Here is a 26,079-nt window from a genome sequence, read left to right on the forward strand (position 1 = left end):
TACGGTAAAACTACCAACTGGCATTATTACACAGTGTAAGACACGGCACTGTTTATAATTGCTGTTAATACACATTGAGATGTTTGTATAACTGAAATGGACAGAAATAAATCTAACATTAAATATTTTTAACATTTTTTTCTATTTCTTGCCTTCCTTAGCTTTAAAACAATAAGTAAAACAATAAACCTATGCAAGGTATACTCAAACAAATCGGCCATTTTGTTGCGAATGTCAACGTGTTTAATAACCCAACACGTCGAAAAAGACAAAAATTGACGGATCCGACTAAGGTGTACCAGCACTAAATGAAGGGCCCTACCGAACAGTTTGCTATATCATACAAGTAGCCTACTTTCTCCATGTCCATAGTACTTTTTCTCATTTAAGATAAACAGGTTATTTAAATATATTTAATCGAAGTTTCTAACTAACTTTATTAATTATCTCCAAGACTTTTCAGTCCTTTATGGTAGTTTAATTCCGTGAGGTTAATTATTGTAATGGAGACGTACATTTTCCGAGGCGCAAATGAAAGCTGGCTCTGTTTTTTGGTTTATAAATTATTAATTATTTCTGTATTTACTAAAATTTCAAAACTATCGAAACTATCGATTGTTGAAGGAACTATCGGCCATTGTTATTGGATGGTGACTTTTCTATCGATGCATACTATTGGGACACTCAGGATCGCAATGCATCGATATTTCGATGTATCGTTACACCCCTAATCGCTATGCCTTCCTTAACACATTTTTTTTTAAAAATATGCAAAAAAGTTTGTTTTTATATACATATATGTGCTCAAGTAAATGGAGATTAGCAAGAAGTTTAAGAAAGCCCTAAACTAGTACCACAGGGATGCCTTCGCCACCTGCTAAAATCAATAAAAATTTTAAGTATGAATCTGGTTAAAAACATTTGCTAAGTATTCCCCTAACTGATTACAAGACTGTATTACCTAAAACTGAAGTTTGAATGTTTGTATGAATGCCTTCAGTGGAAATCCTACATGCAAACATGAATTTTATAGGTAAACATTAAAATTCTATGCAGCAATGTAAGAATTTATACAGACAACCTACCCTTGAGTTGTAGAAGCTGTAACACTGACAACCATTATAGTGGCGGATGTGAGGATTTCTTGTAGAGCTGCATTATTCTTACTGTTGTCTAAAATGTTGTTTCCAAGTTCCTGCAAGATACAAATCATTGCACAGGTGAAATGTGTGCTGAGAGCTTCGGTTTCCATTGAAATTGTTTGCCAGTTTCAAATTTTTAGTCACCTGAAATATTCTTTTTAAACTTTCAGAATCTATGGATACATTTTAGCAAACTTGTATTTTAATGATATCATTCAAATTAATCATCAGTAACTGCAGTGAATTTAAATCAAACCTGTACTTAATAAAAATATATGGACTTATTTTTTTGTGGATTTCATGGTTGACTCAATCCACAAACCTAAATTCTAACAAAGAAGTAAAATTCCCATTCATTTTCTGTTCAAAAGTAAAAATCAAAGAATTTATATCCTCATGAATTAGCCAGTTTGGCCAAATCCATGAAATTTCCTGCCCACAAGATTAAATAATTTCACAATATTCAAATTAAGCACCAATAAGTACAGGGTACTGATCACATTCACAAGACAAGACAATCATTGCATTACCCAAAAAAGGTGCTAACTTGAGCCATATACTAAAGACTTCAATTCAATAATTTAGTATATTTCTCATCAGACAATAAAGTTTTAATCTATATGATTTAATGTGTTTTGTACACATTAAATGTCCTCTCAAAATGTGTTAAAACATATTACTGTTAAAGCACCTGACTCCCTAGCACCACTAACTCAGATATATGTTTCAAACCAAACTTCTTTATTCAAAGATTTTCCTAATTTTCACTCAAACTTTGAAAAAGTAGCTTTAAACTGCCAGAAGCAGCTCATAACAGTGTAATCTTACATACCTTAACAGTACAAACATACTGTAGAGGATCACTAATCAGTGATTCCAGTTCAGGAAATCTTTTCAGGTAATTATCTCTTGTAAATTTGTGTATCACATCTGAAACAGGTCAAAACATTTAATTTAACCCTTACCCTGCTAAATTTCTATAATGAACTTGTCCATCCTTCAATTTAGACAGTACCATTAACTGTTAAAAGAGGTGCTTACCAAACAAGAGGGTCAAGATGACCCTGGATCGCTCACCCGAGTAATATGAGCTACATGTTTCAAATGTCCAACTGATGATTTTTAGAAATTTTTTGGAAGATTTTCCGATGTACAATCAAGTAACCCCGGGGCGGAGCCAATTTTACCCTGGGGGTCATGATTTGAACAAAGTTTGTAGAAGTCTACTAGGCAATGTTACATATCAAATATCTAAGATCTAGGCGTTCTGGTTTATTTTTAGCAAATTTATGAAGATTTCCCTATGTACAATCAAGTGACCCCTGGGCCTGGGTCAGTTTGACCCTGGGGGTCAAGATTTGAACAAATTTTGTAGAGGTCCACTACGCAATGCTACATGTCAAATATCTAAGATCTAGGCCTTCTGGTTTATTTTTAGAAATTTTTTGAAGATTTTCCTATGTAAAATCAAGTGACCCCTGGGGCGGGGTCAATTTTGACCCCAGGGGTCATGATTTGAAATTTTTTTGTAGAGGTCCACTAGGCAATGCTACATGTCAAATATCTATGCTCAAAGCCTTCTGGTTTATTTTTAGAAATTTTTTGAAGATTTTCCTATGTAAAATCAAATGACCCCTGGGGCCTGGGTCAATTTTGACCCCGGGGGTCAGGATTTGAACAAATTTTGTAGAGATTCACTAGGCAATGCTACATGTCAAATATCTAAGTTCTAGGCCTTCTGGTTTATTTTTAGAAATTTTTTGAAGATTTTCCTATGTAAAATCAAGTGACCCCTGGGGCGGGGTCAATTTTGACCCCAGGGGTCATGATTTGAGCAAATTTTGTAGAGGTCCACTAGGCAATGCTACATGTCAAATATCTATGCTCTAGGGCTTCTGGTTTATTTTTGAGATTTTTTTGAAGATTTTCCTATGTTAAATCAAGTGACCCCTGGGGCGGGGTCAATTTTGACCCCGGGGTCATGATTTGAACAACTTTAGTAGAGGTCTACTAGGCAATGCTACAGGTCAAATATCTAAGCTCTAGGGCTTCTGGTTTTTGAGAAGAAGATTTTTTAAGAATTTCCTATGTAAAATCAAGTGACCCCTGGGGCGGGGGTCACGATTTGAACAAATTTTGTAGAGGTCCGCTAGGCAATGCTACATGTCAAATATCTAAGCTCTAGGCCTTCTGGTTTATTTTTAGAAAATTTTTGAAGATTTTCCTATGTAAAATCAAGTGACCCCTGGACCGGGGTCAATTTTGACCCCGGGGGTCATGATTTTAACAAATTTTGTAGAGGTCCACTAGGCAATGCTTCATACCAAATATCTAAGCTCTAGGGCTTCTGGTTTTTGAGAAGAAGATTTTTAAAGTTTTTCCTTTCGGTTGCCATGGCAACAAGAGTTCTGCATGGAATTCAATTCTTTGAACAACTTTGAAAGGGGGCCACCCAAGGATCATTCATGTGAAGTTTGGTGCAATTCTGCCCAGTGGTTTTCAAGAAGAAGATTTTTTTTAGAAATTGTTGACGGACGACGCACGACGGACATCAAGCGGTCACAATAACTCACCTTGTCACTTTGTAACAGGTGAGCTAAAAAGATACTGACTGAATGGCGAACAGTGCAGACCATGATTAGACTGCAATACGTAACAAGAGGGTCAAGATGGCCCTAGGTCGCTCACCTGTGTAACACACCATAACAGTGTAAACATGTTTTACCTAGTGATTACATGGAAATATTCTGACCAAGTTTCAGTAAGATTGGCCCAAAAAAACGTGGCATCTTGAGTGTAAACAAACATTTTCTTTGATTTGACCTAGTGACCTAGTTTTTGACCTTACATGACCCAGATATGAACTTGTCCAAGACTTCATGATAACAAACATTCTGAACAAAATTCATGAAGATAGAATAAAAAATGTGCCCCCTAGAGTGTAAACAAGCTTGTTCTTTGATTTGACCTGGTGACCTAGTTTTGACCCCACATGACCCAGATAAAAATTCATGCAATATTTCATGCAGACAAACATTCTGACCAAGTTTCATGCACATCAAATGAACAATAGTGTTAACAAGCTTTCCCTTTGATTTGACTGGTTGACCTAGTTTCTGACCCCATATGACCCAGTTTCAAACTTGGCCTAGGAATCATCAAGATAAACATTCTGACCAAGTTTTATGAAGATAGGGTCATAAATGGGGCCTCTAGGTTGTTTACAAGCTTTTCCTTTGATTTGACCTGATGACCTAGTTTTTGACCCGACATAACCTAGTTTCCAGGCCTAGAGATCATCAAGATAATCATTCTGTGCAAGTTTGTATCAAATCAAAGCATAATTAATGAAACCTCTATATGGCTGAAAAGGCCAAAATAGAAAATTTTGCCCCTTTCAGGTGCAGAAACTCTAGAACCCATGATGGAATCTAGCCGGTTTTCGAAAGGAACCGAGATCTTACTGTGACTTAAGTTGTGTGTAAGTGTGGATGAAATCAAATATAGAATGTCACTTCTATCGTGTTCACAAGGTAAAACTTACCAACTTTTGGCTCTTTTAGGGGTCAATCAGGGGCCGTTACTCTAGAACCTATGATTGGATCTGACAGATTCACCATGGAATCCAAGATTTATTGTTGTTGAAGACATTTTGCAAGTTTGTATCAAATCAAATCATAAATAAAGTCTCTATATGGCTGCAAAAGCCAAAATAGCAAATTTTGGACCTTTAAGGGGCCATAACTCTGGAACTCATGATGGGATCTGGCCAGTTTGCGAAAGGTACCGAGATATTATGCCAATACAAGTTGTGTGCAAGTTTGATTAAAGTTGATTGCAAAATGTTGTCTCTATAGTGTTCACAAGCCAAAAATAGCATATTTTGGCCCTTTAAGGGGCCATAAATCTTGAACCCATGCTGGGATCTGGCCAGTTTTCGAAAGGAAACAAGATATTATGCCAATACAAGTTGCGTGTTAGTTTGATTAAAGTTGATAGCAAAATGTGGTATCTATCGTGTTCACAAGCAAAAAATAGCAAATTTTGGCCCTTTAAAGGGGGATGTTCGTAGCGGTTGGTGGTCATAGCATGTAGCTTATTGTCTGGTTATTAAGAATCATTGTTTCATTTGTTTCATTACCCAGTGATTACTGGAAGCAAACATGACCATCCATTTCCAGCTTGACCATCTGGCCTGCTGTGATTATTTATCAGTCAGGAATATGTACTATACATGTATACTATATATTTGCATTGAACAACAGAAGTACATTGATATACTAACTGGTAATTGTTAAAGTAGCCAGTATGTACCCAGCCAGAACGCATGTGATCAAGGACCAAACTGTTCACTAATATGCGAGATATTTCCATTTTATTTTATGCATTTCAATTTCTACAGAGACGAATAGTTAGGTTTTTATCAGAAATAGTTTTTCTTATTATTGTTTATTTGATTGTTTATTCATTTTTTTCAATTATCCTGTTTTGAAAATATCATTCAAAATTGACCGACAGGGTTGTCATTAATAATCAAGTACATGTAATCCTGTGATTAATACAGCTACAAGAATAAAATGGGAAATTTCCTCATCTGAGGTGCATAATGACACTATTTTGAGAGCAAGAATATGTGATTGTTACATTGGTCTTTTACATTTTCAAGTATAGTTCAGTACATTGTAATTATATAGTATAACTGTAATTTACCAGAGTCTGAGTGCGGAATGTGGCTCTCAGTTTAAATAATTACATCTAGATACCTCATGACTAGTAAACCAGGCCAAAAAAGGTACCAAATTTTATTTTCAATACACTTATAACATTTCCATAGGTCTTTCTTATCTACATTTGCAATCTTAGACAAATAATAGCGCATTTTGTAATTTGAAATTCGTGTGTTGAGTGAAAGTATTTGTTGTAATCCTGGACCAGGTTTCATACCAACACAATTACATGGTGTCCACTTTGAATGTACAATGTATAGAATTCATTCTATGTATTATACTGTGAGGATTTTATACTGCAAATTTATTCTAAAATAAAATTCATAAGAACTCACTTAATTATAAACATATAAAATGTGTCATCATAATATTATGAAAAGGAATACCAAATAATATTGCATTATTAACATGGACACGGAATCAAATGTCTACCAGTCGGCGTGATTCCAATTCAAAGGTTGAACCGCCCCGTCTCATCCTCAAAAGTGTACGTCGACTTATGATCTAGTACGAAATTTAATTTAACTTAAAAAATCGTATATATACGGAATTTGCAGACAACACACATAACATTTACGATTTGATATTGACCAGCATATACATATAGTAATCTCATAATTAATTAATGTAATTAATCATTGATTACATCATGCTATTTTTTTATGAAATGCATCCATAATAAATTTAACTATAACCAACTTGGTGCTTGCATTTTGTTTCAGTAGTTATATGCTAGTGACGAATTAAATTTTACTGACCGTGACTACACGACCTCAAAGAATTAATAGCGAGAATGGCATTGCAAAGAAAATAATACTACCGCAGCAAAAAGCATCATTTCCACAATCTCTTTTTTATCTTGAAAAAAGAAAGTACTGATAACACCAAGCTAAACCATAAAACACATGTGATGGTAATTAATATGCAAGATAAATATATCTAGCTGACCACTAACTGAGTATCCAATTTGCTGATGACTATTAATTATTGACATGCTGGAGTGCTAATATGTTTCCCTGGGAAATGAACATCCCCCTTTAAGGGGCCATTACTCTGGAACCCATGATAGGATCTGGCCAGTTTTCGAAAGGAACTGAGATATTATGCCAATACAAGTTGTGTGCAAGTTTTATTAAAGCTGATGGTAAAATGTGGTCTCTATCATGTTCACAATCCAAATATGGCAAATTTTGGCCCTTAAGGGGCCATAACTCTGGAACCCATGATGGGATCTGGCCAGTTTTCAAAAGGAACCAAGATATTATGCCAATACAAGTTGTGTGCAAGTTTGATTAAAATCAAATACAAAATGTGGTCTCTATCGTGTTCATAAGGAAATTGTGAACGGACGACAGACGAAGGGTGATCACAAAAGCTCACCCTGTCACTATGTGACAGGTGAGCTAAAAACAACTGATAAAAATATCAGGAGTTTAAATTGCTTTTAACAAGCACTCATAAGATTTTAAATACTGTGACACAATGCCATGGTTAAAGAATCAGCACAAAATGTCTATGTCATATTACTGTCACAGGTTTTTTTTAATACATACTTATTTCATTGTCAATTTCCACAGTCAGATTATTGGCTTGAACAATCAGCTGATACTCTGGATCAAATTCCACTGGACCTGCCACTGTAAACATAGACAAACTGTTACACATCAATATTTTAAAATGTGTAGTAAGATTATAATATTTAACATTTTGTTTGAGTGAGTCACATTGAAACAATTTAATTTAATATTGTGACTATCCACCTTTTGATGGTGTATGAACACCCTATTTGTCCCCTTGGGTATTTTTACGGGCACAGACCAGCTCCTGGGTAGAATCATCAATCTTTTGTAAGCCAGCTGGGCGACTTTCTCACATGAATGAATTCTACATTCCAAGCGACATTTCAAACCCACAGAGATTTAAAGTCACCTACTTTAACCACTCAGCAACATAAGCTCACTAAAATTTAAAAGACATTATACTTCAGTCAAGTAATTTGCTGAGTTTAGAATCACATCCATACAATTTAGGTCATATGGCAACTTTCATAGCTTTTGATGGGGAGGAAGACCCCAGGGTGCCCTTTTGAGCATTATTTCTGGCATAGGCAGGCACCTGTGTAGAACCACAGACCTTCTATTACCAGAGATTTTCACCCAAAAGAAAAAGAATAGATAAGACAAACAATGTCCTTAAATTTGTGGATTTAGATAAGTCTTGCACTATATGGCAATGTGTGACCATGATGGTAAGCAAGTGTTCAAAGTTTCAAAGCCATATATCAAACAGCTAATAGACAAATGGTATGCAAGACTTAACTAATTTCTATGTCAAAACAAGAGCTGTCACTTATGGTGACAAATGCCCCTGCAGCACCTTGACATTTGACCTTGACCTTTGACCCCAAAGTCAGTAGGGGTCCTGTACTCAATAAGTACTATCAGCATGTGAAGTTTGAAGGTCCTGGGTGCAGTGGTTCGCGAGTAAAGTGCCTTCATGCAAAAAATTAACATTGGCCCGTGACCTTGACCTTTGACCTGGTGACTCCAAAATCAGTAGTGGTTGTGTACTCAATAAGTACTTTCTGCACATGAAGTTTGAAGATCCTGGGTGTAGTGGTTCGCGAGTAAAGTGCCTTCATGCAAAAAGTTAACAATGGCCCCTGTGACCTTGACCTTTGACCTGGTGACCCCAAAGTCAATAAGGAATGTGTACTCAATAAGTACTATCAGCATGTGAAGTTTGAAGGTCCTGGGTGCAGTGGTTCGCGAGTAAAGTGCCTTCATGCAAAAAGTTAACATTGGCCCTGTGACCTTGACCTTGTGACCCTAAAGTCAGTAGGGGTCGTGTACTCGATAAGTACTATCAGCATGTGAAGTTATAAGGCCCTGGGTGCAGTGGTTCGCGAGTAAAGTGCCTTCGTGCAAAAAGTTAACGTTATGACGAATGAACGAACGGACGGACAGTTGAAAACTAATATGCCTCCCTTCGGGGGCATAAAAAGGACCACAACTGAGCGATAGTCCTTGTCTTAAGGATGTATGTAACTTAATAATAAGTAGACTATGATGGCAAACAAGTGGTCAAAGTTTCAAAGCCATATGACAAACAGGTTAGGCAAAATACGTACTGGAACCAAAAACTTAACTGAATTCCAAGTCCAAAAAGGGCCATAATTCAGCCAAATAGTTGACGGAGTTATGTACTCTTGCCTACAGATGGGAATCAAAATGATAAACAAGTGTTAAAAGTTTCAAAGCCACATGTCAAATAGCTTTGACAAAACCTTGACTTGTATGAAAACTGAACCAATTTCAAAGTCCAGAAAGGGCCATAATTCAGCCAAAATAGTTGACAGAGTTATGTTCTCTTGCCTTCAGATGGAAATCATGATGATAAGCAAGTGTTCAATGTTTCAAAGCCACATATCAAATAGTTTTGACAAAACATGGACTTGTACGAAAACTGAACCAATTTCCTAGTCCAAAAAAGGCCATAATTCAGCCAAAATCCTTGATACAGTTACATACTCTTGCCTACAGGTAGAAATCATTATGATAAACAATTGTTCAAACGTTCAAAGCCACATGTCAAATAGTTTTGACAAAACATGGACTTGTACAAAAATTGTACCAATTTCCAAGTCCAAAAAGGGCCATAATTTAGCCAAAATAGTTGATAGAGTTATGTACTCTTGCCTACAAATTGAGAATGTTATGATAAACAAGTGATAAAAGTTTCAAAGCCATATGTCAAACATTTTACACAAATGTGAACTGGTACGAAAACTTAACCAAGATTTCTAAGTTAAAAGGGGGCATACCTCAGCAAAAATCCTTGATGGAGTTATGTACTCTTGCCTAAAATTGGACATGGTGATGGTACACAAGTGTTGAAAGTTTCAAAGCTTTATCTCAGACTTTGTCAAAATGCGGACTGGTACGAAAAATTTAACCAAGGTGTGATGCCGACGCCGTGGTGAGTAGGATAGCTCTACTTATTCTTCGAATAGTCGAGCTAAAAATTCTACACCCCAAGTGATGTTTCGAAACCTATATCAGTTAGGGGCAAGTGATTTAAGTCAGTGACCTTAACTGCTCAGCCATTGTAGCTAATACAAAGACATGGATCATTCTAATGGAGAATTTTTTATCACTCTAAGCAAGATAGACAAAAATACGAGGTTGTGTACTGATTTGAAATTTCCTTGAACCTTATGCTGAACTACATGTAAGTAATAAAGTAAATTTTTTATCTAGAGCAGGTCATTAAATTTATTTACCTGTAAGAGGGGACCCATAAATTTTAGGGGGTCTGGAGGCATGCCCTCTAAGAAAGTTGCTTGAAAGTATATCTCAAGTGGTGCAATCAGATGTATATCTGACATTGTTTGAGCACAAATATTTAACACAAGGTCATCTCATACATTTGTAAATTTTTAAAAATGCAGTTCTGTCGAAGTGGATAATTTTTCAAAAATGTGCTCCATTCCCCATCACTTCAGCAATTACTACTTACATCATGCTCTGTGAACAATAAGAGTTTCAATTTAAGCTTTCCAAAAATGTTTGCTTGCCAGACTTAAAGGGAATCATGTACCAGCTGTGCACCCCTAGAAGTGCCTTTATTGATATCATTTAGCAAACTAGTTTGAATGACTTTTAAATTACTGACCAGCTTCCTTTCTTTTCTGTTTGGAGTATACTTCCATTTTTTTCATCACTTCTGACAGCTGTAATTTAAATATAGTGTATCTATAATTACATAAACTATCATCTAGCATCTTAGTTTTGCAACAAATGGACTTCATTCAAAACATATTCATTGCTGACAGTATGTGAAATACTTCTAATCATTTTGTCTGAATTATAAGCAAACCTTTTAAAGTAAACTGGTGTCACAGTAGCTCTTTCACATGGCAAATTTTTTAAAGGTAAAACTAGTGACTCAATGAGTTGTGTGAACATAAATCTATTATCGTTAAACACTATTATAATATACACCTGTTGAACGGATTGCCGGCCAAAAGTTTATTATATTAAATGATCACTAGTATTATGGTTGCTTACGCAAAGCCTGCACGTTTAAAGGCAATGTCTGACAACTGTGTCTGCGAGTCGACTCTTTGACTCAGTGGTTAGAGCATTGGACTAGCACCCTAGCGACCTAGGCTTGAATCCTGCCAAAGGCAGTTGGGTATTTTCATCATAAAGTGCAATGCTCTTTGATTTGTTTGGGCTAAAAGTCGTACGATGGGAGCTCTTCCGGGATACGGACTTTATCTCGTGCCGAAAATAGCACTTTCTATGCCAAAATGGCTTACACGTCATCATAAATGATAACTTTTTTGAAGAGGGGAAGTGTTACAGCCACTTAGGCATAGCCTACGTCAGGGTGTAAACTCTTTGGCTCAATGGTTAAGACACTGGACTATCACCCGAGCAACCCGGGTTCAAATCCCGCCACTTTTCGTGATATGCTATGCTCTTTGATTTGTTACAGCTAAGTCATAAAACTAGGTTTATTCTTTAATCATGAAATATTCATGTCTAAATTTCATCCCTATGTAAAACTTATCATGCTCTCTAGCTATAAATCTTTCTTTCGCTCCATGAAAAATTATATTTTTATGTCACTATACATGCTAAAATTGTACTTAGAGTATACCCGACTGGATAATACCTCCGACAAGCTATACTTAGAAAGAACTGGTTACCAGTATTAAATACACTATTTATTTGTACCTCATGCTTCCTGCACCATTCTTAATACAGTTTAAACTAGAAAATGCTTTTGTAAAAAAGCGCATGTCTCCCCAAATGCAAAGTCCTATAGGCAAGAAGTCAATAGGGGTCAGGAGCGAAAGTCAAAGAGACACTGATGGTTGGCTGCAATAGGGATCATCTACTTGGCATGTCCAGTCATGCCGCTAAATTTCAACACTCTTGGCCTAGTGGTTCTCAAGTCACTGTTCAGGCTCCTGTGACCTTGACCTTTGATCAATTGACCTCAAAATAAATAGGGGTCATCTACTCTGCATGTCCAATCATCCTATTAAGTTTCAACATTGTAGGTCAAGTGGTTCTCAAGTTATTTCCAAAAAATGATTTTACATGAACCAGGCCACTGTGACCTTGACCTTTAATAGACTGACTCCAAAATCAATAGGGGTCATCTACTCTGCATGTTCAATCATCCTATGAAGTTTCAACATTCTGGGTCAAGTGGTTCTCAAGTTATTGATCGGAACTGGTTATCAATGTTCAGGCCCCTGTGACCTTGACCTTTAACGGAGTTACCCCAAAATTTACTCTGTATGAACAATCATCCTATGAAGTTTCAACATTCTGGGTCGAGAGGTTCTCAAGTTATTGATTGGAAATGGTTTTCCATGTTCAGGCCCCTGTGGCCTTGACCTTTAACAGAGTGACCCCAAAATCGTTAGGGGTCATCTACTCTGCATGACCAATCATCCTATGAAGTTTCAACATTCTGGGTCAAGTGGTTCTCAAGTTACTGACCGGAAATGGTTTTCAATGTTCAGGCCCCTGTGGCCTTGACCTTTCACAGAGTGACCCCAAAATCGTTAGGGGTCATCTACTCTGCATGACCAATCATCCTATTAAGTATCAACATTCTGGGTCAAGTGGTTCTCAAGTTACTGACCGGAAATGGTTTTCAATGTTCAGGCCCCTGTGACCTTGACCTTTAATGGAGTGACCCCAAAAGCGTTAGGGGTCATCTACTTTGCATGTACAATCATCCTATGAAGTTTCAACATTCTGGGTGAAGTGGTTCTTCAGTTATTTATCGGAAATGGTTTTCCATGTTCAGGCCCCTGTGACCTTGACCTTTGACGGAGTGACCCCAAAATCAATAGGGGTCATCTACTCTTCATGACCAATCATGCTATGAAGTTTCAACATTCTGGGTCAAGTGGTTCTCTAGTTATTGATCGGAAATGGTTTTCAATGTTCAGGCCCCTGTGACCTTGACCTTTGACGGAGTGACCCCAAAATCAATAGGGGTCATCTACTCTTCATGACCAATCATCCTATGAAGTTTCAACATTCTGGGTGAAGTGGTTCTCTAGTTATTGATCGGAAATGGTTTTTAATGTTCAGGCCCCTGTGACCTTGACCTTTGACGGAGTGACCCCAAAATCAATAGGGGTCATCTACTCTTCATGACCAATCATCCTATGAAGTTTCAACATTCTGGGTCAAGTGGTTCTCCAGTTATTGATCGGAAATGGTTTTCAATGTTCAGGCCCCTGTGACCTTGACCTTTGACAGAGTGACCCCAAAAACAATAGGGGACGTCTACTCCAGCACCCTACAACCCTATAAAGTTTGAAGGTTCTAGGTCAAATGGTTCTCCAGTTATTGCTCGGAAATGAAGTGTGACGTACGGACGGACGGACAGGGCAAAAACAATATGTCTCCTGGGGGAGACATAATTAATGTACAATTCTTTGCAGTATTACAACGTCTAAAGTTTTCAGTAACAAGAAGATCACAAATTTTTAAGAACTTCAGAGCACAGAACACGTTGTCTGAAACGTTGGTTAGAAATATTCAGATGTCACATGACAATATTTGCTAGAAACAAGAAGTGACACAAACACACTCCTTAAAGTCATAAAATTAATATAAACTATCCATACCTCTTCGCTGTCTCTAAGTTTTGCAATATTCCTAACAGAGTTTTTGGCAACAATGTGCGTTTCCATGGTAACATCATCAACATCAGCCAGTTCCATAGTCTGACCGTCACCTTCATGCTCCTCCACATCATCTCCTGCTTCTTCAAAATCGGCAAGTAATTCATCCGCTAACGACATTTTTTAGTCTTTGTATTTTTCTGGAAAAAGACAGAATTTTACATTAGGCCAAAATTAAGAATATGTTTGTTTGCTGTCTCCCTACCTACCCACTTAAAATGCTGCCCCCTCAAAGTTTTTATTGGACAATGCTGGTCAATATTTTTTTAAGTTGCAATATGAGAAATGCTGAATATATTTCAAGTAAGCAAAATAAAAAGTAAGAAAGTTTAAATTGTATTATTTAATTTCATCCTTTTATACAACATAATATTATACAGATGTGTCTTATTTTTACAGAAGAAATATCCTGTAAGAAACGATCATATATCTACTGTCTACTGGTAGAAGTGTAATTCCCTCACAAAAAAAAAATAACTGCCTACCTAGTACCTACCTACCCAACTTTAAAAAACAGGGTCGGGAGACAGCAAACAAAGACTTTTTTAAATGTGGCCCAATTGAAATGCTTCAGTCCATGTAAGTATCTGAAGGACCATCATTTACAATAAGGCTTTCACACGTCAGACAAATTTCAAATAGGTCGGATACCTTTTTGCAAATTTCCTGACTGAATGTCAGACAAACAAACTCCCTATTATGCTTTCTGAAACTGTTAAAGGGTAGTTTCCCTGCCTGCAGATACTGCAAACTTTGTATAAATAAATTTCATAGTGTGAGCTTTTAAGCCTAAGCAGGAAATGTGACCAGTCTGATTTACATAGACTGTTTAAGTAACGCTATACTACCAATGTCTTTAAATAATAAAGACCCTGACGTCCTTCTTTGAAAGGGAGGAAACAGGGAGGGTATGTAGCCATCCTCTCTTCCACACCATGGCAACAAACTTTCTAAATTTCAGTAAAGTTGAACTCCTGGGCTAAGACATTTTCTGATAAAGCATATAAAATATCACTAATATGTTTTACAAGCAAGAATGTTCAATGTTAAGGATCGTTCAGTTTCAATGAAGGAGACAATAAACAAGAGACCCTAAAGGTACAATAGTACTAAATAGGTAATCAAGCAACACTTCTGGGCTTCTCGGATGATGGCGGAAAGAAAAATTCCTCAATTTTTTCCCAGTTGAAGCGGAATTTTTATGTTTTATGTAAGCCAGTTCCTGTTTTCATTTGATTGTGGACCTACAGTTGACATTTTGGTAGCATTTTCAAGATTTTTTACATTTATAGAAATGTTAACTAACATTACTCATGTGTTCATACCCACATTTTAGCTGTCAGTTTGGAAACTATTCCACAGTGTTGACCTGTCAGACATAAAATCTCTCTTAGAAGATATATGACCCATTCTTTTCTTGATGTTTATTTGGTGGTTTATGTTATTTAACAACGTAAGGCTAGTAATTCTTTTAAAAATGGGCCTGGTTATGTATTGCAGCTCTCAGAAGACTGTTAATTTCATACAGAACATCAAAGCTAATTTATTTGCTACTGTTCTGCCCATAACATCAACATAGGCAACAAGGAATCGGTAAAACCGAATGATGTTCCCCGGTGCATTGTGCTTTTCTCAATACAGGGAATAATGTATTAGAAACAAAAAAAAAAAAAAAAAAAAAAAAAGGTGATAATAAAAAGAAGAAAATTTAACAAGAGCACCGCCTTGCGGGTGCTGACGCTCATCTGATTTTTTTTGTATAATAGAAATATTGTCCTACCCATGATTTTCTAAGTCTAAAAAGGGCCATCACTCTTGCAAAAAGCAGGATAGAGTTATGTTTCTTGATGTACAGTGTCCACTTAAGATGGTGAAAAACTGTTGCAAGTTTTAAAGCAATAGCTTTGATAGTTTATGAGAAAAGTTGACTTAAACATAATATTCAACCAAGAAAATGATTTTTCTAAGTCCAAAAGGGGCAATAATTATTGCAAAAAGCAGGATGGAGTTATGTTGCTTGCTGTACAGGGTCAGCTTATGATGGTGAACAAGAGTTGCAAGTTTTAAAGCAATAGCTTTGATAGTTTAAGAGAAAAAGTTTACCTAAACATAAAACTTAACCAAGAAATCTGATATTTTCTAAGTCCAAAAGGGGCCATAAATCTTGCAAAAAGCTGGATGGAGTTATGTTTCTTGCTGTACAGGGTCAGCTTATGATGGTGAACAAGTGTTGCAAGTTTTAAAGGAATAGCTTTGATAGTTTAGGATAAAAGCTGACCTAAACATAAAACTTAACCAAGAAAACTGATTTTCTAAGTTCAAAAGGGGCAATAATTCTTGCAAAAAGCAAGATGGAGTTATGTTTCTTGATGTACAGGGTCTGCTTATGATGGTGAATGAGTATTCCAAGTTTCAAAGCAAAAGCTTTGATAGTTAAGGAGAAAAGTTGACCTAAACATAAAACTTAACCAAGAAATCTGATATTTTCTAAGTACAAAAGGGGCCATAAATCTTGCAAAAAGCAAGATGGAGTTATGTTTCTTGCTATACAGGGTCAGCTTATGATGGTGAACAAGTATTCCAAGTTTCAAAGCAATAGCTTTGATAGTTTAGGAGAAAAGCTGACCTAAACATAAAACTTAACCAGGCAACGCCGACGCAGACGCCGACGCCGACAACCGCTCAAGTGATGACAATAACTCATCATTTTTTTTCAAAAAATTAGATGAGCTAATAAAGGGAGATAATTAAAAAACTAGATAAGGTAGAGTATGGTTCTTTGACACTGCGCTTCCAATCAAAGGCTTCTATCATTTTGTGAAGTTTCAATGAAATGTCATTAACACTTTACAAGTAATGCTCTGGACAGGCCTTATTTTGTATAATAAAGGGAGACAATAAAAAACAAGAGCTGTCGGAGGACAGCAACGCTCGACTATTTAACAGCCTTGTCGCTTGAATGAATAAGAAAGTCGAAAAAGGGGCATAATTTAGTAAAAAAGTAAAATAGGGTTATGGAACCTGCATAGTGCTTATCAGCTCATGACAGTGGACAAGTGTATGAAGTTTCAATCCATTCCCATTAGTGGGTACTGAGATACCAGCTTACATATAAGAATTTAACCCAAAAACTCCTAAGTTGAAAAAGGGGCATAATTTTGTAAAATGCAAAGTTGAGTTATTGACCCTTTGCACTGCACGTCATATCATGAAAGTGAACTAGTGTGTGAAGTTTCAATCCTTTCCCATTAGTGGATACTGAGATACCAGCTTACATACAAAAACTTAACCAAAAATTTCTATGTTGAAAAAGGGGCATAATTTTGTAAAAAATCAAAATAAAGTTATGGGACCTGCTTTGTGCATGTCAGATCATGACAGTGAACAAGTGTGTGAAGTTTCAATCCATTCCCATTAGTGAGTACTGAGATACCAGCTTACATACAAAACCTTAACCAAAAAATTCTAAGTCGAAAAAGGGGCATAATTTTGTAAAAAAGCAAAATAGAGTTATGGAACCTGTGCAATGTAAGTCAGTTTATCACAGTAAATAAGTGTGTGAAGTTTCAATCCATTCCCACAAGTGGTTACTGAGATACAAGCTTACATACAAAACCTTAACCAAAAATTTCTAAGTCAAAAAAGGGGCATAATTTTGTAAAAAAGCAAAACAGAGTTATGGAACCTGTGCAATGTAAGTCAGTTTATCACAGTGAATAAGTGTGTGAAGTTTCAATCCATTCCCACAAGTGGTTGCTGAGATACCAGCTTACATACAAAAACTTAACCAAATCGGGACGCCGACGCCGACGCATGGGCGAGTCCAATAGCTCTACTATTCTATGAATAGTCGAGCTAAAAACTAGGTAAAGTAGAGTTATGATTCTCTGCACTTTGTCTCAATGGCCTCTATGATTATGTGAAGATTCAATGAAATACCATTAATACTTTTCAAGTTATACTCCGGATAAAAGTGTTACGGACAGATGGATGGACAAAGTGGCAAACTTTGCCCTTTGGGAAGCATAAAAATTGAGATTTGTTCAGATATGGGTATAAATGGGCTATTCTGGTCAGATTTTGATAGAGAATGAACATTTCATTGCTTTTTGCTGCAAAAATATTGTGAAAAATAAAAAGAAACCACAATTTCACTGATTTGCCAGTGACACGCATTACTGAAAATGCCATTTAACCTTCAAAAATGATTTTTGAAAGCTGAAACTGTACTTTTCATGCAAATAAGCTACTGTTGCTACATAAATGAAACTGGCACTACCTGGTATATAATTACAGAAAGTGACTTTTTCTTATAGGTACAATAGAACTAAATAGATAATCAAACAACACTTGCGGGTTAGTTGGAAAATTGGGTAAGGAAAAATCCTCGCCTTTGCGGACCATTTACGAAATTATTTACACTTTACAGAACAGTATTATATGGGGAGATTTTTTTTTATTCATCCTGCACAAATCATTGTTTTCATTCAATGCCTTATTCAGGCCTCGACCTTGACATTTTTCAGCAGTTGCCAGCAGGTCCACCAACTGCTAAAATCTAGTAGACCTGCTCAGACTTTAGTGGATCTCCAATTCTAGCACATAAATTGTGATGTTGTAGACGTCATAACTCCATATGACTCAAAGAAACAGGACTTATTTCTTAAATAGTTAAAAAAGGAAGATCTGTAGCAATCCTGAAAAATAATTATTTTGAAAAGTGTCCCAAACTATTATCATCCGCCCGACCCATGTTGAAAGTGAAAAAAACCACATTAACAATTATCTGTAATTATTCTGTTGATAAATTAAGTAATTGGCCTTGTTTTCATCATCAATTAACAACCCCTCAAAGAGCTAGAAGTGTGTCGGTTATTATGGCATCTGAAGTGGAGATCAAAGCGGTTTAGTTGCCCGAGATTGTCATTGCATTATGTCATGTTTTCGCGCCATATGACACATCACTGACTATCTGATCATACTTTTTCGGTTCCTTAAATTGTTGAGAAGAAATCAATTAAAAAGTTTTTTCTTTATTTTTTTTTTTTAAAAGCGAATGTGCAATATCCCGAATAAACTGACATGTATTTTTTATGTGTCAAACGATGATAGTGGATATCCTACCTCTGTGACCTATTTGCCCTCAAGGAATTTACGTTACTTGAAAAGAATATCTAACAAAGTGTCGTGTCAAAAAATACATGTACAATAGATTCATTTAACTTATTAAAAACCGCAATGACATCATAGTCTGCTTTATTTTAAAACCACATTTCTATTTACGTTCACGAGGTCACATAACTTATCCTACCGCACTAACAGAAATCCATTTGCCAAAAATCGTTTTACTCCATGTATTTAGATTGCTGCCGCTTTTTCATTATTTAAGATTTTTTGTGTTTTTGTATTTTCTGGTCAAAAGTCTGAATTTTATTACAATAGTATGTATTGTTTCTTTACTTAAAGAAAGAAATAAATAATCAAGATCGTGCTGTTTGAAATTTTACAAATCATTATTATGAAAATTTGATCGTTTTTAAAGAATTTTGCCTACATTTCTGTCGATGTCTTATTTAAATTGTAACAGAATTTAAACTGTATTAATTCTCAAGCGGTGTTGAAAATTTGAAGCGATTATATTTAAAATTGTATGCACTATGCACGTTTTCTGTGTACATGTCGATAAACAAAAGTAACGGCGATGTAAGTTAGATATTATGATAGGGCTCGTGGAATGGAAAATTACCAGCATGACGTTTTGATATCTTAAAGATTTGCGGGTATATTCCAGTCAATCCAGGTAATTTTGCCTGATGTAATTTCTGAATTTGGTAAAAGTTACGACGTAAAATCCACTCGCCAGATCGGTTGAGTATACAGCGAAGTCCATTCGTCCTTTCCTGACTTTTAACTCGCCAATGCTAATAACTATAGAATGCCGTTCTTAAGGCAAAATCAACTTTCGTTTTGTGAATTCGCCTATTTGGGAACGAGTTTTTCTTCTTTTTTGCACTTTTAAGGGTTTTATTTTATTTGCAGACCGTGAAAATTGGTTGACCGTCAGTCTACCCAACATCTGATAGTTAGTGGACCTGCCGATATTTTGGTTATGTCGTTCCAACGGTCCCCCGCTAAGATCGAGACCAGTTATTATTACTGTGATGCAAACTGGAAAAAATACACCGGAATGTTTTTTAAGTTTCTAGTTTCAGGTGTTTATTTAAACCTAGATTAACAATATATATATATATATATATATATATATATATATATATATATATATATATATATGTTAAATCTGTGATAATAGCTTCACGGGACATAAGTTAGGTCATCACATGTTTCTATTGACCATATCGACATTAAGGATAAATCCCGTTTTCCGGTATTTCTGTAAATAGGGTCAGGGGGACTGGCGAGATTAACCGATATAAAGACCGTGTACAATATTAGCAATTATTTTTGCCAGAAGATAAGGATTTAGGAAAGTTCTTACTTTTTCACAATGGAAATACTATTCTACAACCTCGGCAACAATTTTTTTTGCAAAAATACTCTGTTTACCTTGAAAAATGCGAATAATTTCACACCTTCGGTATCGAGCCACGGAAGCGGTAGTGTAGAATAAAAGATAAAACTTCAAAAATAAAGTGAACTTTGAGGATATCTTTGCTACATCTTAATTACAACAATGTTTAATGATAATCTGCAATACTTTTTTTTATTCATTTTCTTTGTTTAAAACTTGAAAAAAAGGATAATCTAAACACTACCGCCATGTAGTGTAATGGCCGATACCCCCCGACCGTAAAACTGGGAACGGGTGTTTATTGGTGGTTAATACCGGAAAATGGGATTTATCCTATAGAGTGGTGGAACCTATGCTCGCGGTAATCCTATGCTCGCGGTATCTCGATAAATACGCTCCCTGCAGAAGCACAGATAAAAATATTTTATCATGTTATGTTCAACACCGACCAGTGATCATATGCCTTTACAACAAACATAGCGATAGCCGTGCGTGGGGCTTACGTGACGTATACCGGAGTCGATACATTTTAAACAATCTGTTTTCGTAGCACAAATCTCTGACAAATACGTCAAAATCACCCAGTAAAAGTTAGTATATTAGAAATCATGCATTACATTTAGATTTGAAATATATTTAAGAGCAACTTTGATAAAAAAAAATAAATTTGTAAAATCCAATAACTAATTATAATGAATTTTCATCAATCCCCCACCCCAACTTTCAAATTTGACACACAGCACAAAATGGCGGTATTTTATAAATATTTAGGAAATTTCTAATTTTGAATTAGTTTGATAAAAACAGAATTATTTTTCTTTAAAATGAAGTTTAATGACTAATATTTATATAAAACAAAAACGTTTACCGCCGAAAAATGTGTACTCCATTTCTGTAAGAGATATATACACATAGAGGCACATACCCATTAAATTTATTCATTGTTGATTCAGAACTGTTCAAAAAATTTTATGAACAGAGAAATCCCAAGGGTTTTAGATTTAAACTTCATACTGTAAATGAAGAATTTGTGTATGGGAATTATGCAAGTTAAACAGCTCTAAAAGCGCAGGGTTAAATAATATTCCTGCTAGATTTTTGAAGGATGCAGCTTCTTACTTAAAAATTCATGTTACTTTTTTAGTGAATAGTTCAATTGTTAAAAATACTGTTCCAGAAGATTTGAAAAGTGCTAAGGTTAAACCTTTATTTAAGAAAAATGATAGGTCTGATGTCTCCAACTATAGACCTGTAAGCATTTTGTCAATTGTCTCTAAAATTCTTGAAAGAGCGGTTTATAACCAGTTAGAATCTTTTCTAGTCAAAAATGGTTTAGTATATGAATTACAAAGCGGTTTTAGAGGAAACTACTCTACTGACTCATGCCTGATACATTTGACTGATCACATAAGAAATCAAACATCAAAAGGACTATATACAGGGATGATTACGTTAGATCTTCAAAAGGCTTTTGATACAGTCGACCACCAGATATTATGTCTTAAATTGAAGGTGATGGGTATCGAGTCGGTGGAGTGGTTTCGCTCATATTTAACTGGAAGGACCCAAGCTAGTCATGTGAACAATACTATGTCAGATTTTGATAATATAGTTTGTGGTGTGCCTCAGGGTAGTATACTGGGTCCATTGTTATTTTTGTGCTATGTGAATGATATGGGTATTAGCATTAGTAAAAATTGCAAGTTGATTTTATATGCTGATGATAAGAACCCAGATGTGATTAGTTCTGTTTTAGGTAATGAACTTGCTAGTTGTAGTAAATGGCTGATAGATAATAAACTATCATTACATTTAGGAAAAACAGAGTGTATTCTATTCGGCTCTAGACGTAAGCTCAATAAAATTCAAGATTTTTCAGTTCATTGTAATGGACATACAATTAAGGCACAGGGCTCTGTTAAAATACTTGGGAGCAATGTTGGATAAAGACCTATCTGCCACTTATATTGTTAATAATATTGTTAATAAAGTCAATTCAAGATTAAAGTTTTTATATCGGCAAAAGAGTTATTTAAATGAATCATTAAGAAAAACTCTATGTAATGCACTCTTACAGTGCCATTTTGATTATGCTAGTTCGTCATATTATTGTGGACTCACAAAACAATTGAAGTGTAAACTACAAATTGCTCAAAATAAGATTGTGAGATATATATTGAATTATGAATGTAGAACTTCTCTGTGTGTTTCGGATTTTAGTTATCTAGGTTTTTTAAATATTGAAAACAGGTGCAAGCAACTTAGACTTAATCATGTGTATAAAATATTTAATGACAAATGTCCGGCATATCTTAAAGAAAATTGTAAAAGGTGTAATGAACAACACCAGTATAATAGTAGAGGTAGTAGTACCAATTTTTATGTGCCAGCTGTAAATGGTTTTACAACTTCAACTTTTTATTATAATAGTATTTTAGACTGGAACCAATTACCTCAATTTATACATAATACTAAGAGTAAATATGCTTTTAAAAAGGAAGTGAAAAAGCACTTGATTTTAGATATGAAGTTGGCTGAAGATTCCAGTTATATCTATTTTTAATTGTAAGTATAGTCAAATGTAGATTTTATGTGATATGATTTTTAATGTGATAATATTGTTCGTGTAATATATGTATGTCTATGTACTGACAACATAATTGTGCACTTACTCTGCATAAACTGTATCTATTACTATTATTTAAATTATTTAAATACTTTTGTCCATTATGACAATATTTTCAAGGACCCTGTTGGAAATAAGCCGCAAGGCTTTTACAGGTTATCCTGTGTTTTTATATATATCATAATTGTGCACTATTTACCAATAATATCTGTGATATCAAAGCTGTGTTAATATATTATGTGCTGTTTAAATTCAATGTATGTGATAATTGTGTCAATGTGATGTATATATTTACACGAATAAATCTATCTATCTATCTACTATCAGGCCCTTCCCCAGAAATTTTTTAAGGTGCTGGGGTAGAGTTTGCGCGGCGGGAGGGGTGTCCCCTCCCGTGTTCGATTTTTTTTTTAAAAATCGAACCCAAATGGTGCTTTTTTAAGTATACCATATGCAAAAAAAAAAAAACACAACAACATGTATTTCATTACTTCTACATTTTCACATAATCATATAACCATCAATATATCATATACACTACACAGATGTCCACTTCTTTTATAAGTATTTTCGAACAACACATATGTCCTTCCACTTCTTTTGTACTAACACATCTGTACAAAATACCGCGAGCATAGGTTCCACCACTCTAATGTCGATATCGAGAATAATTTGTTTTAGGTGATCCCTAGCCCAGTTGGTAGAGCAGCCCGGTTAGCCCAGTTGGTATTTCCTTCTGAGTAACAGAGGCCTGGTTAGCCCAGTCAGTATAGCAGACCTATTAGCCCAGTTGGTAGAGCAACTCGGTAAGCCAGTTGGTAGGGCAGCATGGTTAAGTGACTTGCAAGCAAGACTGCCAAGAGTGGTAGGCTGGGACGATTCCTACATTTGATAGACGATTTTCTCACCAAAATACAACAGATGTAAACGTTTGAAGACATTACTATTTCATGCTTTACAGAAATATACCGTAACTTACATTTATTAACAGATAAATAGAAAAAAACGACAACAAAACGTCTTGGACTTTTTTGTCTTCGCACCGTATAAACGCTTAGATCATAGAAAAAAAGTAATATGGAAATAAAACCCGTCTTCACGAACCGTACAAGGGTCCGGTAACCGGACTAGAGTAATGCGGAAAATGTACATGATTAGTTTTCATAAAGTTGCCGTTATTACTTTAAATATTTTTTTATAAATAGCCTTCTCTCGGGTTGGAGACAGGGATTTCCCTTAATCTTCAGAATTTCCACAAAAAGTAAAACAAATACATAAATATATAAGCACAATCCAAGTCTAAAATACTTAAGAAAAGCATACAATTTTATCATTCTAATTCTACAATCCCAAGAGAAAAAAAAACGAATTCGACAAAAGCTTTCGTCACGACACAAAAACTGCTAATTGCTGTTAATCTTATCGTGTTTTTCTCGGGATTTAGTTCTATTTATGCCAATGAGTTTTCATATGTTATGTTCCGTAAACGCACAATTTTAATTAAGACGAAACACTAGTCGGCTTTTCAACAAGAACTGTGTCTGATGACAGCATTCTCGGCAATTCAATGATTGTCAGTTGAACAGATTTTCTAAGAATAGGTATATTGTTCAAATTCATGTAATAGTTATGGGAGTTGCCCTAAGAGCGCAACACCATGAAGAACGATTCATATGAGATAGATTCGGAAGTAGGGATGATTATCAAACAAAAATGCAGCGGTGCTGTTATGAAAACATTATTAGCTATGTGGAAAGAACAAACAGATATCAATGAAAACCTCTCCCGTAAAAGATGCATGAAAAAGCAGAAATGGCTGGATGAATATGAACACTCTTTCCAGACAACTCACAAGAACAAACGTTCTTTCTTCAAAGAGCAAGAATTTAAACCAGAAATCGAAAGTCTTATGCTAATGCAGTCAAACAGACACAACGGAAAGAAGCCAGTCAACGACAGGCAGATTCAGCCAAAAGGACTAGTGGTCCACAATTAATAAACATCAAGACATTGAAAGACATCCTGAACGAAATAAACACAAGTGCTCCTCAAGTTGAAACAGCAGGGCGACGAAAGAAGCAAAGAAACAATTACAGAAAAAGCAAAGAACTGGTTTTACTACAGTCCGATTCTGATGATTTTTTTTTTCGACAGCGGGAGCGACCACACATTAACACAACGCCGACTAATCTAAAATTTCAATTTCTCAAATAGACAACTTTCTGAAAATGAAATCAAAGTCTTATTAGGGTCTCAAATTTACACCATCGCCAGAAACTAAAAATACCAAAGAGCTAATCACAGATGTTAATGAATTTCATCGAAGATTAAGATTAAAGGATTTTTTTTCATAATAAGGACATAATACAAGATGATTTATTAGTAAGAAACAAAAGTAATTTTGAACCCCCAAAAGGCAGAAATTAAATCCTTGAACAATATATCTCTACAACTAATTCTTTAATTTCAAATAACAAAACTAATTATGTGCATCATAATATCTCTTTAAAAGAACGTAAAGCATTAAAGTCATTAGCAGAGGATAAAACTATAATTATTAAAGAGGCTGATAAAGGCGGTGGCATAGTAATTATGAACATAGATTTTTATAAACATAAGATCTTAGAAATGTTGAATGATGATTCATTCTATAAAGTAATGACTGATAAATGCATACAGGATACAATGAAAAAGATAAAAAAAAAAGCTTATCACTTCAATTAGTAATGTCATGACCAAAGACGAAATAAACTACTTACTGGACTTTGAATATAAATCTAGTTACTTTTACGGCCTACCTAAGCTTCACAAAAGTAAGCTAGTAAATGACAAACATATACGGCCCATTTTCTGTCCAGTTTGCCAGGAATCTACATTTTGTAAGAATTACTTACAATCTCTTTCAATGTGTACCTGAGTTGTAATATTTTTCATGGACAGGCTATGAATTAATTTGATATTTTTCAAAGTTATCAAACTTTCAAAACATATTAACAACTTTGACATGAAAAGAGCGGGGTTTAGTGTCCCTTGCCAACCGTTTGACTTGAAAAAAGCGGGGCCAAGTGCCCACTCCGGCTCTATCTTCCCTGTATATTCCGCTTATAGAATTTCATTTTTTTTCAAATCTGCCTAATAAAAAAATACATTTTTACAAAATAATTCTAAGTACGAATAGGCGGAGGACTAAGCTCCTTTCATCGCTTACAATCTCCTATCTCCCCCGTATGTTCCCTTTCTTCTATGATCTATGTCAAAATTTCGTATTTTTCGAATTTCGCCTCTTACAAAATTACAAACTTATTTTAAGTACATAATGGCCAGGGACAAAG

General features: G+C 35.4%; 1 protein-coding gene across 1 annotated transcript in view; it reads right to left on the reverse strand.

Annotated features, from left to right (window-relative positions):
- LOC123563239 (U4/U6 small nuclear ribonucleoprotein Prp31-like) overlaps positions 1–23,802 on the reverse strand; it is a 64,462-nt gene extending 40,660 nt beyond the window's left edge. The window contains exons 1-6 of the mRNA XM_045355927.2: positions 23,727–23,802; positions 13,536–13,732; positions 10,544–10,601; positions 7,423–7,506; positions 1,975–2,072; positions 1,086–1,195 (exon numbers count right to left, since the gene is read on the reverse strand). Coding sequence (XP_045211862.1) covers positions 1,086–1,195; positions 1,975–2,072; positions 7,423–7,506; positions 10,544–10,601; positions 13,536–13,712 — 527 coding nt within the window. The 5' untranslated portion in view covers positions 13,713–13,732; positions 23,727–23,802. The remainder of the gene's footprint in view (positions 1–1,085; positions 1,196–1,974; positions 2,073–7,422; positions 7,507–10,543; positions 10,602–13,535; positions 13,733–23,726) is intronic.
- Between the last annotated feature and the right edge of the window lie 2,277 nt (positions 23,803–26,079).

Source organism: Mercenaria mercenaria, chromosome 2, assembly GCF_021730395.1.
Source record: "Mercenaria mercenaria strain notata chromosome 2, MADL_Memer_1, whole genome shotgun sequence".
In the NCBI taxonomy this organism is placed as follows: Eukaryota; Metazoa; Mollusca; class Bivalvia; order Venerida; family Veneridae; genus Mercenaria; species Mercenaria mercenaria.